The sequence below is a fragment of the Aythya ferina genome (assembly GCF_964211825.1).
Source record: "Aythya ferina genome assembly, chromosome: W".
NCBI lineage: Eukaryota > Metazoa > Chordata > Aves > Anseriformes > Anatidae > Aythya > Aythya ferina.
In genome coordinates, this window is record NC_140313.1 from 11,121,908 (window position 1) to 11,138,079 (window position 16,172).

General features: G+C 40.0%; 1 protein-coding gene across 9 annotated transcripts in view; it reads left to right on the plus strand.

Annotated features, from left to right (window-relative positions):
• The window catches only part of LOC311426286 (uncharacterized protein), a 146,108-nt gene that overhangs the window by 68,391 nt on the left and 61,545 nt on the right, over nt 1-16,172 (plus strand). For 4 of the 9 annotated variants that reach the window (XM_084502566.1, XM_084502559.1, XM_084502558.1 and 1 more), the window contains 3 exons: nt 1,056-1,151; nt 1,676-1,811; nt 3,478-3,528. In XM_084502566.1, the coding sequence (XP_084358692.1) occupies nt 1,056-1,151; nt 1,676-1,811; nt 3,478-3,528 (283 nt within the window). Of the gene's footprint in view, nt 1-1,055; nt 1,152-1,675; nt 1,812-2,920; nt 5,192-16,172 lie in introns of those variants that run through there. The other 5 variants (XM_084502560.1, XM_084502562.1, XM_084502564.1 and 2 more) reach the window with 3 other exon arrangements.

Genomic DNA, 16,172 nt, shown 5'->3' on the forward strand with positions numbered 1-16,172 from the left:
GGAAGTTAAGGATCAGGATCCTTTTCCAACAGTCCATCAATAGGCTAGCAGAGATAGGAAATAATTTTGTCCAAAGAGATTTCTCGATGGCTGAAGTGGTATCTTCATTCATAACCCAGTAATTGCCCAATCTGAAGGCTATGTAATATCAATTTCAGTCAGTCTTAGACATGGAATATTGTCTGTCAGATATTTTTTTCTTAAATTTTTGTTTCTTTTTGCATGAAGAAGGCAGTGGGATTCCATACGTTCCACTGGCAATTTCTGCTGGTATTAGCAAGGCTCATTCCATTAAATGTTGTGTTCTGTTCGAGATCAGATTCCAGAATAGCAACTTCAACAAATTCCATACCTGCATAAAACAGCTGGTTTCCAAAGTATTACGAGCTATTTGGTGCATTATAGAATGATAAATAATAAATATAAACTTAATCCATTTTGATTTTGACAACAACTTGAGCTTCACTTTACACTGACCGTTTGCTTCTAAACCAATAGGAATGCTAGCTCATATATTCAGGAATTAAACTTGAGCCAGGTTGAACTGAAATTCCAGTGATCTTGAACTTGTAATGTTTTGAAGTTCACATTACTGAAGTTATGTATCTTGTTGTCTTGTGGCTCCTCATTCAATTGCATTCTTTTCTTGACTGGAGAAACTCTTATTTAATACAGTATTAGTGAATTCATTGTGCTTCCATTGTTATCAGGTGTGAGAAACCCTCTACTGCAAAAACACAACTTTGTTTCTCACACAGGTGTGAATACAAGCATGTGAAGATTAACATAAAACTGAAATCTGAAAGGGCACAACTTTTTTTTTCTCCCTCCTTTCCACTTCCATTCTCCGCTTTTCCACCAAACTGAAACATGAAAAAGCTTTTTTTTTTTTTTAAACTATGTACAATTCATATACTGTTGGTGATATATAATGTTAAACTTGGGGATATTTACTTAGTTGTTGTGGCAAATCATTTTAAGAGCTTTCTTTTTTATGCAGTTTCTGAGTTTATTCTTGGTTGTCTTTGCTGATCTTGAATTTCTTGGTCCTGCAGAGAAAGACATAAAAGGAAGAGTAGAAGTCCTTCCAAGTCTCCTAAAACATCCAAAGCAACAAAAAGAAAGTCTTCACAAACTCCTTCTCCAATAAGGTCAGTTTGATGTAAACATAAAAGTTAATAAGCAGTAATGGAGGAAAAAGTTGTAATATTTTTGTTAAATTTAAATGGGACATAGAGATCACCATTATGAAAGGAACTGAACTCAATTTGTGGTTCTTCTGATTTTATTTATATTTTTGTTATACAAGGAGCTCTTTAATATTTGTCATTCATTTTTCTAAGTAAAGGGTCAGTGTTTTTCAATGAACAGAGCAATCAAATATGGATACAGATACAATTTTGGAAGTGTTCTCACTGATTTACTGTCTTTGCACTAGTCATCTCAGATGACTATGGCCAGTATGATTCAGTTTCAATTAAATAACAACAACAACAAATGTTCATAGGATTTGAGCTTCAGTATTCTTTAGAGTTTCTAATCTGTCAGCAATGCAAATACACTTGTACAATACTTGTACTTGCAAATACATATGTACAATACACTTGATGTAACTGTTGTTAGTACATTTGCATTTGGATCAAATTCTGATTTGAGTAAAAGTTTTCTTAAACAGAAACAAGAAAGAAAAAAAAAGAGAAAGGGATACAAATAATGAAAGAAGAGAGAGAGAATGTTCCACCTCCAAGAAAAAAAGTGATAAAGAAAAAGGTAGAAAGGAGCAATCTGACCAAAGCACCACTACTTTGAAGGTAAGCTGTGTGACCAAATGGTAAGTAGTGGAGTGCTGCAAGTGGAGTGATTATTGGAATTCCTTCCCTCTTTTTCTTATTTCCCTCCTTCTTTTTTTTCTCCTTTTTCCTTACCAAAATATTGCCACTTGAGACACTTGGGTTTAGCTTTTGCCAGTAGGAGACATGAAAGTCATTCTGCAACAAGTAGTCTAGTTTGATAAGTCTCTGTGTTTGAACTTTACTGGACCCATAAGAGCTTGTATGTATAGGCTATGGAAACGCTTGGTTTTAGTTTTTCTCTTTTTTTCTGTTTGGGGCCATATGTTAGGAGTTGTCTGGCTGCCTATCTGTATGAGGAGGCAGGAAGCAGATTGTTTAGTCAAAAAGTAGGGTTCAGGAACATCTTGGCTGTCAAGCTCAAAAGATTTTATTTTTAATAAATTTCCACTCTGCAGTTCAGCCTCTCCCTGCTTGCTTTGATCGTGGGTTGCATATTGCACTCTGCAGGAAGTAAAGTTGAAGATTTGGGGAAGAATAGTATGGGATTTTCTTTTGCAAAATAGAGGGTGGTGTGATTAAAAGAAACATCTTCAAATTGTTTGATCTTAGAATTTGAAAAGCAGTGTGCCTTTAAAAAGTAGATTGTACTCAGAATTATTCAACTGTTATAAAACAACTGATTTAGGTGATTGTCCACAGTATGTTTAAGTAATTCTCTTACACAAGAAGTCTCTTAAAATGCATTAGTTATCTGACAAAAAATATGAATGAAAATTCGTAATCCTGTTTTATTTAGAAAATATGAATAAGTCTTAATTTCTGGAGCTGTTTCTCATAGATTCCATGATACTATTTGTTCTGTTTTATGTCAATATTGATGATCAAGACAGATTACAGCAATGATTTCTTGGATGACAGGTTGTTACAAGTGCCTAACTTCAGTCACTTGAAAAGAAAGCCTTTTAAAAAAATGTGTTGACATATCTATTCTAAAAATTGCCAACACAAGATAGGCATGTGAAAATTGAGACAACCAAAATACCAAGAGTTGGTTGGAAGTCATATACTGTCATATCCTCTAATGCTATGAGCATTTTTTTTTTTGTAAATAACTTTGTCTCTGGTAGGACAAAGATCACAAGGATCAAAATTCAGAAACTGTCAAGGAAGTAAACAACAGAGATACACAAAGGACAGATAAAATCAAATTACAACAGAATGGGAACTCTCAACCAAATGAAGAAAGCCTCTCAATTAAAATGGAAGAGGTTTAGAGCAAAGAATGGACGTTTGACTCAACTAAGGAATGAAATCCAAATATTTTTATTTCCCAGAATGAGGAAGAAAATGTCAAAACAATCAACTTGAATATGTTGATAGTACTAGTAGCTCTTCCAATTCTTTTGATAACTTTTTTGTCGTCATACTCTAAAGCAAGAGAGCACGGACCAGTAGTTATACCATAAAAAGGCAGATGTTATCAGAACTATTAGTCTAAAAATACATGCATTTCTGTGATGGCTGTACTTATTTGTAAAATGATTTATGTTAAGTCTTGTTGTAAGCTATTCCAAATAAATAGAAACTCAAAGATGTAAACCTGTCCTATCAAAAAAGTTGATATGCATTGAAGGTTGTTTAAAATATTGCTTGTTGATGAATTCTGTATTGTCTTACCTTATAGGTTAAAAAATCCACAAAAACAATATGTACTGTTTATTCTTGGAAGTGGTGTGTAAGTATATATGTTTTCTTTTGTTGCAAATGGCAACTATAGAAAAAGGGTTTTTAAACATAAACAAAGTTTTATGGTTATGTTTAATGCCCACTGACTGCTATGTTTTTCATTTGCTCATTGCTTGAGTTTCTTGGGGTTTATTATTTAAAACAATTTCTTACTAATATTCCTAAAACAAATATTTCTTTTAAAGTATTTGAGAAGTGCATGCTACTTTCCTGTTCTTAAAAGGAATATTGTGATATTATAGATAATAGGTTAGCTTATTGGATTATTTTGGGGTTTGGTTTTGTTGTTTTCTTTTCTCCTTCCAGAAGTGAGCACACCTGTATGATATTATCAGACGTTATATCTTTGTTTTGAGACATACTGCAGTGTCTGTTCAGTTGCAAATAGTACAGGTGCCACTATGAAAATATTTTTTTATTAAAAAAAAACAACAAACGAGAGCACAAGCAAAAGCTTTAGTGCCTTCTTAAAATGTGGTATTTTCTAGAAACATATATGTGATAATACTCCTTTTCAGCTAAATCTTACATGTTCTCTTTTGCTATTTTGCCATCACGTTACTGTAGACAAGACTAAGTCATTTGTCAGAATGGTTGCTTAATTCACTTGTTAAAATATTCAAGTTCCATTTTTATTTTTTTATTTTTAGAAGAGATTTATAGGTGAAAACAAAGATTAATTTTGGGGACCACCAGTGTACTAAAGTAGCATCTGAATACAAAGTATTTTTTGATCACCTACATCAGACAGCCCTTTAGACATTTGATCTACATTTGGATGGCTTTAATCATTACCTCTCCATCATTTTCTCTAATACCTGTTGAATGATATCAAAGGAATTGTACTGATGGGGGGACAAAAAATTTGGGGAAAAATGTTCTAATTTACAAAGGATTTGTATGGTAGGTTGTTGTTTTTTTTTCATTCTTTGGGGAGAAAGCATGTAAGAAAGAGAATGAAAAGCAAATATTTTTGTCAAGTCAAAATATGACTTGTGCTATTTGAACTAATCAGTTTCATCATTGTGAGATGTCTTAAAGTCATATCTTTAGAACTTGTACCTAATCAAGTAGATTATTTTTAATACAACTTAATACAATCAAATGACTATATTGCCTTAATTCATGGGAAGAATTTCTTTCAGTTAAAAGCAAGAAACAAAACAAACAACAACAACAAAAAACAGTTTCTTTTCATTTGCATAGTTAATTCTTATGGAAGGAAAATCAAAACACAGTAAAGGGAATGAGAAATAAGCCCAATTTATAAGGTAATGAAACCCAATTTGACAGTGAAGCTGATTAATTGTTCTTATTTTTTGTAGGATTTAATGTTCTTGCCACTGTGTCCATTTAAGACTAGAAAGTGCTTTACCGTATAAAGTATAGACAGTAATTTTTGTAATATTTAAGCCATATGCTGTTGGCTGGTAAACAGCTTATTCTGATTAAAAAAATAATAAATCTGTATGCTTATGGAAAGACTGTGAAGTATCATGTCTTGCAACAACAGCTGTCTTATAATGTGTAAGTAGCATAAAGCAAAGAGATTGTATACTTGTTATCTTTGGCACCGTTTCACTAATAAAATTAGGTATTTTAGAGGGAAGTTTCTGTTGGCATGTACATATTAAAGGAATAATTTTAGTTGATCATCTGGTCTTATTCAGGTAGCTTATTTTGATTTGAAATGTGGATACAAGTGAAAATATACATATATTATTTATAATATCTTAAAAAAGCTAAGTTTCTCCTCTGAGAGAAATTAGAATTCTTGTAGCATATTGTGTTTCAGTTACTTAGTTTGATTTCCTGCATTTTGTTATTCTAAAATTGCATAGCTTTACTATATAGCAGTTAAATAGTTTAATATGTAAAGGATTGTGCACAGTTAGATAAGAAAAAATACGTTAAAAAAAATGATAAATAAGGATGGCAGCCTTACTAGCTAGTTTATCACATGTAAGTCCATATGCAACATATTATGTCATATTGTATGTGAATTAAAGGTTAGTTTAGAAAAAAGTGTTAAAGACCAAAAGGAGGGGGGGAGGAAATACACCAAATACACACACTTCCTTCACACCCCAAGCCATACCTTTATATTTTATAGTTTTGCTTTGCACATACTTTACAGATTTGTGAGGGTTGTAAAGTTTTATTTATTTGTATTAGGGGGTTTACAGTTCTCCTCTTCCTAAAATGCTGCCACTAGAGAACTAATGTTCTGCAAAACACCTGTCTCCATAGAGGATAGATCATTTTTAAATCAGTAGTGTAGCACAGTAATGAAGTTCATGCTTGCTTCACCAGGATTGTGTAAATTAATCGTGTTTGTGCTTGCTCCACACATTAAATGTGTCTATCTTTCACTGGAAGCCCATTATCTTCATTGTAATAAGTTTGCATGCTGAGCTCCAATGACAGGTTGTTTGGGTTTGCACTTTATAAAATAGATTTTCTTACTCGTTCACTCTCCCTTTCTCCTTCACCACCCCCTTATCCTCCTTGATCGCTCTCCCTTCCTCCTTCACCACCCTCTTATCCTCCGAGCTTGTTACAATAGCTCTCCAAGATATTGAATATCCTTGGGATACTCAGACCAGCGTGGTCTTGTTGTTATGCCTCCTGAATGTGCTTCAGGTTTTGCTTAAAGTTAAACAACTACTTAGGAAGCTCATCCAGAGATCTGCCCGGAGGCAGGATAGTTGTGAGTGGCAGGGAGTATGGGAGGATATGGGCAGGCATCTAGAGCAGTGGGCACCCCCAGTGTTTTGGAAATTCACCCCTGAACAACTGCAAAATCCTAAAAAAACTGGTAGAATGCTTGAAAAAACGTGTAATGACTCCGACAGTTCCAAAGTGACACAAATCATTGTAACGTGCTGGGGCCTGACTCATGCCTATCGAGTTGCAATTGATACTACTATCAACTTAGTGACAGACCCTGCGGCCGCTCCAAGTCCTGTGACAGATCGAATGGCCACTCCGACCCCTACGATGGGCTCTGCAGCCGCTCCAGCTCCTGCAGCCGCTCCAGTTCCTGCAGCCGCTCCAGCTCCTGCTCCTGCAGCCACTCCAGCTCCTGTGGCTGGGTCAGAGAAATAAGCTGTAGCAGTGCAAGTTGACCCTGCAGAGAAGATGAAAAAATGGTATAGAGATTCAGGTCATTTAGAACACAGAGAGTCTTCTGCCAAATCTAGGTATAGAGACGACGATTCTTGGCCATCAGGGATTCAGGAGGAGGAAGGTGAGGATGCCGAAAAATCAACAGTAACTACCCGAAACCTATACGAGAGTGAGCTACAAGATGTGCGAAAAGATTTTGGTCATTGTATAGGTGAGCAGCTTGTCACCTGGCTGCTCCGGTGCTGGGACACTGGAGCCAATTGTGTGGAATTAGAGGGCAGGGAAGCCAGGCGGCTGGGATCCCTTGCTAGAGATGCAGGCATTGACAAAGCAATTGGAGATGGAGCACAATCTCACAGCCTCTGGAGGCGTCTCCTCTCAGCTGTGAGGGAAAGATATCCCTTCAAGGAAGAACTTGTATGTCTACCAGGCAAGTGGACCACTATGGAGAAGGGAATCCAGTACCTGAGGGAATTAGCCGTACGGGAAGAGATTTATGAGGATCCAGACCTCAGACAAACATCCACAGATCCAGATGAAGTCAGGTGTACACGACCCATGTGGCGGAAGTTTGTACGGAGTGCACCATCATCATATGACAGCTCATTGGCAATAATGTCCTGGAAAGAGGATGAGGAACCCACAGTGGATGAAGTGGCTAAGCAACTCCGGCAGTACGAAGAAAGTCTCTCCTCTTCCTTACAGGCCTGCGTCTCAGCTGTGGAGAAACTTTCTGAAGAGGTCCACCAACTTAAAGAGAATCTATCTTCTTCCCCACCTGAACCAACCAGTGTCCACCAACCAAAAGAGAACACTTGGGAGAAACTTTCTGAAAAGTTTCACCAACTTGAAGAGAGATTATTTTCCTCCCCACCTGTACAAAGCAGTGTCTCAGCTATCAGGGGTAGGCGTTCACCCACACAAGGAAGATGATATGGTGGGTACTCACCCCGTGCTACCCTGTGGTTTTACTTACGAGACCATGGAGAGGACATGAGAAAATGGGATGGAAAATCTACCGCGACCCTAGAGGCACGGGTACGTGAGTTGCAAAATAAAACAATTGGGAAAAAGGGATTCTCTGAAAAGCTTGCTGCTCCAACTTCAAGCAGACAGTCCTTCAAAGGCAGAAACGAAGAAGATTCTGACCAGGGTTAGGGGGGCCCTGCCTCCAGCCAGGGGAAGGAAAGGGACAATCGAGTTTATTGGACTGTGTGGATTCGATGGCCTGGCATGTCAGACGCACAGAAGTATAAGGCTTTAGTAGACACCGGTGCACAATGTACTGTAATGCCATCGAGCTATAAAGGGCCAGAGCCCATCTGTATTTGTGGAGTGACAGGGGGATCTCAGCAGTTGACTGTATTGGAGGCTGAAGTGAGTCTGACTGGGAATGAGTGGAAAAAGCATCATATTGTGACTGGCCCGGATGCTCCATGTATCCTTGGCATAGACTACAGAAGAGGATATTTCAAGGACCAGTATTTAAGAAAACAGATTCTGACATTTGAGAAGGAGAGGAACAGTTGCTGTTTTTTTGATTGCTATTGTGGGTAACTTCATTTGATAACGAATCAGCATCTTTTGAATAATCTGAAACAAAAATTTAGTTAGACATACATCTGTTTAATAACCATTTGAAGTGTTTATGTTATGGTGTTTAGAAACTGTATCTTGTTCTTCAGTGATATTTATTACTGGAAAATAGCATATAAGCTAACACCTTTGCAAACTATAAACTCACAAAAGACTGTTGGCGATAGTTCCTATTTTATGAAATATTGGGCTTGACATAAATAGCCCTCAACTGTTAAAGAAATTGAACTTGTTGCTTTATTCCAAGTTTCCTTGGTATAAGCTAGTGTTACATACTGTTGCATAATGCAATATTTCCCAAAAATATCCATCAAATGATTTTCTGTTTTTGCAATAACTCCAAAGTTTTCAATTGCATGAATCTATTAGCCCCTATGAAAACCAAGTACACTGCTTCACATGCAGAACTTTGAAAGCATACACAGTTCCTTCTTAAACATATCAAGTGTGTTCAAGCTAACAGTCCCCCAAAAGAGAAGACACACTTTCCCCCTCTGCTTTTAAACTGATGACAAGAATCAAGAAAATTAGGATGTCAATACAACTTTCTTTACCCCATACTCAAGTAAGTGTAAGATACTAAAGAATTCTTTTCTACTTTCATTGCTTAACATGAGAATTGATCGTCTTTCTTTTAAAACACACAAATTAAATAATATTTTACATAATTTAATTAGAAAAAATAGCCATTTTGAGTCAAGAAATCATCTGAATCACATAACACCTGTTGCTTTTTATGTTATCTAACCTTTATTATTGCTGAGAGCTACCATTTTTGGTTGGTTTATCAAGGTTTCTATCAGCAGTGGTTGCATTTCTGCCATTTTCATCTCTTCATCAGAGGAGAGTTCTGAATCCTGTTAAAGGAAAAAAAAACTGAATGCTGTGCATTTTAAATAAGTACTTAAAGGTTAAGTAAGTGCCATCTAAACTGTCATCCACTAAATAATAAAAGAGAAAAAGAGTAATGAGCAACATAACATAACAGCTGTGTAGTGCGTTTGTAGTGCAAGTCAACTGAACTTAGTAACTTTTGCCACAGAATTATCTTTAGGAAGCAGCATATACTGGCTTGATTGTCAGTGATGAACGCCATGGGAATGATAGTCAAACTGGTGGTAACTTCGGCTGCAAGAACCTACTCAGAGCAAGGAGATGCAACTTCTGTTTCACCGCTGGAGAGAACCTCCAGTTCAGCTTATATCAGAAGAAAACAACACCTATCATTTTACATCATCATTTAATGACATAGTAATAGATATTAACATGATGTGACAAATAGTAACAGATAAGGAAGTATTTATGCTATTGCATTACAACTTTTTTTGTCCCACTATCAGTGGAAAAGGGGTTGCAATTTATTCCTTTTCTCTCTGCAGTTACTTTCCACGTGTTGTAAAGCTGTTCTTGTGCATCTCCTCCCCTGCCTCTTGCCCCAAGGACTTCACATATTTAGACTAAAGGACACCAATACTTTCAGTTTTCCTTACAAGTTCTCTAGACCTTTGATAACTAATACTTGTTATTGCTCTCTTTGGACTCTTTATGTAATTGCTCTCCACCTTCATTGAATTTCAGTGCTCAAAACTGCACACCCTGCTCTATCTGAGGTCTTAAATGTACTAAGGAATTACCAGTTTACTCCTGTTAAAACACATCAATCATGTTTGCTTCTCTCCTCCCAGTGTTGACTCCCATTACATTATCACTGAACCAGCAAACACCCCAAACTGATGAGCTGGGTATTGATTCTGCAGAAAAGAGCTCAAACTGAAACAATAACAGCTACAGAGTAGCATTATCAAGATTATTTTAGGAATGGCGATATGCTGCGAGAAAAGATTGAATGAGCTTGGCTTGTCTAGTGTAGCAAAAAAAAAAAGAAAAATAAAGTGTTTGGGTTTTATATCTTGAAATTTATATTGGAGGGTGAATTTCAAAAGGAAGAGAAATTATTTAACTTCAAGAACAACCGTGACAGAGGAGTAAAGTGATGTTGAATAGATTTAAGATAGAAATCACTAGTTCCTGAACATAAGATGGAACTCAGTGCACTTATGAAAGAGATTAACTGACGAAGCTGCCTGCAAAAGCAGCCATGCAATAGATTTGGTATCCTACTGCCAGACTTATACTCCTATCATCTTTAAAAAAGCAGTTGTTTTCAGTAATATTTTGAAGAAAAAAAAAAGAAAAAAGAAAAAAAAACTTCCTTACCCAAAGTGAAATTTTCTTTCTAACAAGCATACTTCTTACAAATGCTACAAAATCCATGTCACAGATTGCAGAATAAGTCTGTCAATGTTCACTTTTTCTTACAAGTTTCATAAAATTTAATGTGTAGAACCTACTGGAGCACCACCTAACTACCTGGCCAGTTCTTTAGACTGGAGTAGAGGAGGACAAACCTGACTGAGAAGTAGCAAACACGGTACGATAGTCTCCATAAAAAAAAAAAAAAAAAAAAAAAAAAAAAAAAAAAAAAAAAAAGATTAAAAACAAAACAAACAAAAAAAACCAACAATCTATTTCTCCACAACCAGAACAAATACCTGGGTTCACCTGTAACAGAGTTGCCAGCAGGTTATTATGTGGAAGTAAGGAATTCAGTATTCCTGACTGACTATGTACTCGCTAACTAGCATACAGCCAGATTCAAAGAATTGCTGCCACTGTAGTTAGACAACTAATATAATTTTCTGAAATTACGTTTTTAAACCAAAGAAAAATGTTAAAAACCAGTATTTTCTGAAAGCATGTAGAAGCAGGAACGTGCTAGTGGGGAAAGAGTCAGCAACAGCCACAACCACTTGTTACAAAGATTCTTCAACACATAATATACACGTGCTCCACTGCTTACACAACACAGGCAAAATAATCTGTGTGTGAAATTGTCCTGGTTTCAGCTAGGATAAAGTTAATTTTCCTCCTAGTAGCTCGTAGGGTGCTATGTTTTGAAGTCAAGGTAGACCACATCCACAGCCATTCCTTAATCTACCCAGCACGTCACTTTGTCATAGAACGAGATCAGGTTCGTCAAGCAGGACCTGCCTTTCATAAACCCATGCTGACTGGGCCTGATCGCCTGCTTGCCCTGCAAGTGCCGCGTGATGACTCTCAAGAGGATCTGCTCCATGAGCTTCCCTGGCACTGAGGTCAAACTGACAGGCCTGTAGTTTCCCGGGTCTGCCCTCCGGCCCTTCTTGTAGATGGGCGTCACGTTTGCTAGCCGCCAGTCCACTGGGACCTCCCCCGACAGCCAGGACTGCTGATAAATGATGGAAAGCGGCTTGGCCAGCTCCTCTGCAGGTTCTCTTAGTTTAATAAGACAGAAAAAAAAGAGAAAATAATAATAATGATGATAATAGTAATAATCTGTACAAAGCAAGTGATGGACAATGCAATCTACCTTGATGGCCTGAGGTGTCATGGGCCCATCGGGCTATAAATAATTCACCCTTATGCTGCCAATCCAGGTCCACCTGAGCTACTTCAATCTTAGCAGCCTGATCCACCTGCTGGTTGTTTTGATGTTCTTCAGTAGCCCGATTCTTGGGCACATGAGCATCTACGTGGCGTACCTTTACAGCCAGGTTCTCCACCTGAGCAGCAATATCTTGCCACAGTGCAGCAGCCCAGATGGGTTTGCCCCTGCGCTGCCAGTTGTTTTGCTTCCATTGCTGTAACCATCCCCACAGGGCATTTACTACCATCCATGAATCAGTGTAGAGATAGAGAACTGGCCACTTCTGCAAACTGATTCGATTCACCTTCTCCCTCAGCAGCTTCTGCAACCCATCGTGTAGGACTCCATACAGCAGCCTTCCATCTCCGATGCTTCCCCACAATACGACAGGACCCATCAGTGAACAGGGCATATTTCTTCTTATTTTCTGGTAGCTTGTTGTACAGTGGGGCTTCTTCAGCACGACCCACCCCCTCCTTTGATGATATACCAAAGCATTTGCCTTCTATCCATGAAGAAATGGTTGGTAACCTGGTACGGCACTTGGATGTGCACAAGTCGATGGGGCCGGATGGGATCCACCCAAGGGAACTGAGAGAACTGGCAGAGGAGCTGGCCAAGCCGCTTACCATCATTTATCAGCAGTCCTGGCTGTCGGGGGAGGTCCCAGTGGACTGGCGGCTAGCAAACGTGACGCCCATCTACAAGAAGGGCCGGAGGGCAGACCCGGGAAACTATAGGCCTGTCAGTTTGACCTCAGTGCCAGGGAAGCTCATGGAGCAGATCCTCTTGAGAGTCATCACGCGGCACTTGCAGGGCAAGCAGGCGATCAGGCCCAGTCAGCATGGGTTTATGAAAGGCAGGTCCTGCTTGACGAACCTGATCTCGTTCTATGACAAAGTGACGTGCTGGGTAGATTAAGGAATGGCTGTGGATGTGGTCTACCTTGACTTCAGCAAGGCTTTTGACACCGTTTCCCACAGCATTCTCCTGAAGAAACTGTCTACTCTTGGCTTGGACTGGCACACACTTCGTTGGGTTAGAAACTGGCTGGATAGCCGGGCCCAAAGAGTCGTGGTAAATGGAGTCAAGTCCAGTTGGAGGCTGGTCTCTAGTGGCATTCCCCAGGGCTCGGTGCTGGGGCCAGTCCTCTTTAATATCTTCATCAATGATCTGGATGAGGGCATCGAGTGTACCCTCAGTAAGTTTGCAGATGACACCAAGTTAGGTGCGTGTGTCGATCTGCTTGAGGGTAGGAAGGCTCTGCAGGAGGATCTGGATAGGCTCCACTTATGGGCTGAGGTCAACTGCATGAAGTTCAACAAGGCCAAGTATCGGGTCTGGCACCTGGGGTGCAAGCAGACCTACAGGCTGGGAGATGAGTGGTTGGAGAGCTGCCTGGCGGAGAAGGACCTGGGAGTATTGGTTGATAGTCGGCTGAATATGAGCCAGCAGTGTGCTCAGGTGGCCAAGAAGGCCAACAGCATCCTGGCTTGCATAAGAAGCAGTGTGGCCAGCAGGGCTAGGGAGGTGATCGTTCCCCTGTACTCAGCTCTGGTGAGGCCGCACCTCGAGTACTGTGTTCAGTTTTGGGCCCCTCGCTAAAGAAGGACATCGAGGTGCTTGAGCGGGTGCAGAGAAGGGCGACGAAGCTGGTGAGGGGCCTGGAGAACAAGTCCTACGAGGAGCGGCTGAGGGAGCTGGGCTTGTTCATCCTGGAGAAAAGGAGGCTCAGGGGCAACCTTATTGCTCTCTACAGATACCTCAAAGGAGGCTGTAGCGAGGTGGGGGTTGGTCTGTTCTACCACGTGCCTGGTGACAGGACGAGGGGGAATGGGCTCAAGTTGCGCCAGGGGAGTTTTAGGTTGGATGTTAGGAAGAACTTCTTTACCGAAAGGGTTGTTAGACATTGGAACAGGCTGCCCAGGGAAGTGGTGGAGTCACCATCCCTGGAAGTCTTTAAAAGACGTTTAGATGTAGAGCTTAGGGATATGGTTTAGTGGAGGACTGTTAGTGTTAGGTCAGAGGTTGGACTTGATGATCTTGAGGTCTCTTCCAACCTAGAAATTCTGTGATTCTGTGAAACTGTCTTTATCTCAACTCACAAACTTTTAGTGTTGTTTTTTTTCTGATTCTCAACCCCATCCCACTTGGTAGGTGTAGGGTGAACTAACAGCTGTGTGGTGCTTAGCTGTTTGCTGGGTTACACCACTACTCACTGTATAAAAGGGATTTTTTTTAATTTATTTTTTAATGCTAGTATTTATTTATATTTCAATTTCAAGAATACTTCATTTTTGGGTAAGCTCCATTGCAGAATCTGAGCATGTTAGTATGGGATTTTCTGCTGCACTTTCTTTAGTATTAAACAGCTTAAGAAACTTTGTCTGACACTATGTGGAGGCAGCTATTTTACCACTCGTTTGAGGACACTTCTTGAACACTTTAATTCTGTACTAAGTAAATAATACTGTTGAGAAGCTAACTATGAATTCTGTTTTTTATGATGTTTTCTGAAGCAGTGAACTCTTCTTATGCAAGAGGGCAAGAAAAATGCTGTGGCAGTTTCATGATTATTGAGCTTAATAGAGGAAGACACTGACAGCAAAATTGAATTTGGACTGTTTATATATTTTGTTCTGGAAAATTTCAGTTTACACTTAATTTTAATTCATTATCTATATTAAAATAATCGAGTGCCAAATTTGATACAAGGCAAGGTTTTTGTTGTGCAACGTACCATATTGTGTTAATGATTTTTTTATTCTGATATTGAAAAGGTTGCATGCCTCTTTTTTGACCTGAAAGACTGTTACTAGCAGTAGTAGAGTCTCATTACAACTTCCCTTCCCTGGGGTCAGCTGTCCAGCTGTGTCCTTTCCCAGCTTCTTGTGCATTCCCAGCTTCTTCACTGGCTGGTGACTATGAGATGCAGAAAAGTCCTTAAGTTTGTGTAAACACTGCTCAGCAACAACTAAAAAGCAACACTGTGTTATCAGCATTATTCTCATCGTAAATTCAAATCACAGCACCATACCAACTACTAAGAAGAAAATTAACTCTATCCCCATCAAAACCAGGACACAAGTATTTTTTCCAGTGATGCAGGAGCCATGATAAATTTGTTTTACGAAACATCAACTAGCTTCCTTAGACATGGAAAAAGCTGAGGTACTCAATAAGTGCTTTGTCTCGGTCTTCACTGGTGGTCAAGTTTCCTATGTCTGTCAGGACCCTGAACCTCGAGGAGAGGGTGAGAGGAGCAGATTCCGTCCCACTGTGACAGTGGAACAAGTCCAGGAGTGCCTAATGAAACTGAATGTGTATAAGTCCATGAGACCAGATGGTATACATCCCAGGGTGCTGAGAGAGATGGCTGATGTGGTTGCCGAGCCGCTCTCCATCATATTTGAAAAATCATGGCTGTCGGGTGAAGTCCCGGGTGACTGGATAAAGGGAAACATTACTCCCATTTTTAAGAAAGGGAGAAAGGAAGACCCAGGGAACTACAGGCCGGTGAGCCTCACCTCTGTGCCTGGGAAGATCATGGAGCAGATCCTCCTGGAAGACATGTTAAGGCATGCACAAGATAAAGAGGTGATCCGAGACAGCCAGAAGGGCTTCACCAAAGACAGGTCTTGCCTAACCAATCTGGTGGCCTTCTATGATGGAGTGGTGGCATCGATGGACAAAGGAAAGACGATGGATATCATCTACCTGGACTTGAGCAAAGCCTTTGATATGGTCCCTCACCATATTCTTCTCTCAAAATTGGAGAGGTATGGATTTGAAGGATGGACTGTTAGGTGGATAAAGAATTGGTTGGCCATTCGCAGCCAAAGGGTTGTGGTCAGCGGTTCTATGTCTGGGTGGAGGCTGGTCACAAGTGGTGTCCCTCAGGGGTCCATCTTGGGATGGACATCTTCAATATCTTTATCAACGACATAGATGATGGAATCGAGTGCACCCTCAGCAAGTCTGTAGATGACACCAAGCTGAGTGGTGCAGTCGATACAATAGAGGAAAAGGATGCCATCCAGAGGACCTGGACAGGCTGGAAAAGTGGGCCCATGAGAACCTAATGAGGTTCTCATGCTGTCTCAAGGTGTTGCACTTGGGCTGGGGCAATCCCAGGTATTTGTATAGACTGGGTGAAGAATAACTTGAGAGCAGCCTTGCGGAGAAGGACTTGGGAATCCTACTGGACAAGAAGCTGGACATGAGCCAGCAGTGCACGCTTGCAGCCCGGAAAGCCAGCTATGTCCTGGGCTGCATTAAAAAAGGGGTGGCCAGCAGGGAGAGGGAGGTGATTGTTCCCCTCTACTCTGCTCTTGTGAGACCCCACCTGGAATACTGCATGCAGGCCTGGGGCCCCCAGCACAAGAAGGATGTGGAGCTCTTGGAATGGTCCAGAGGAGGGCCATTAAGATGATCAGAGGGCT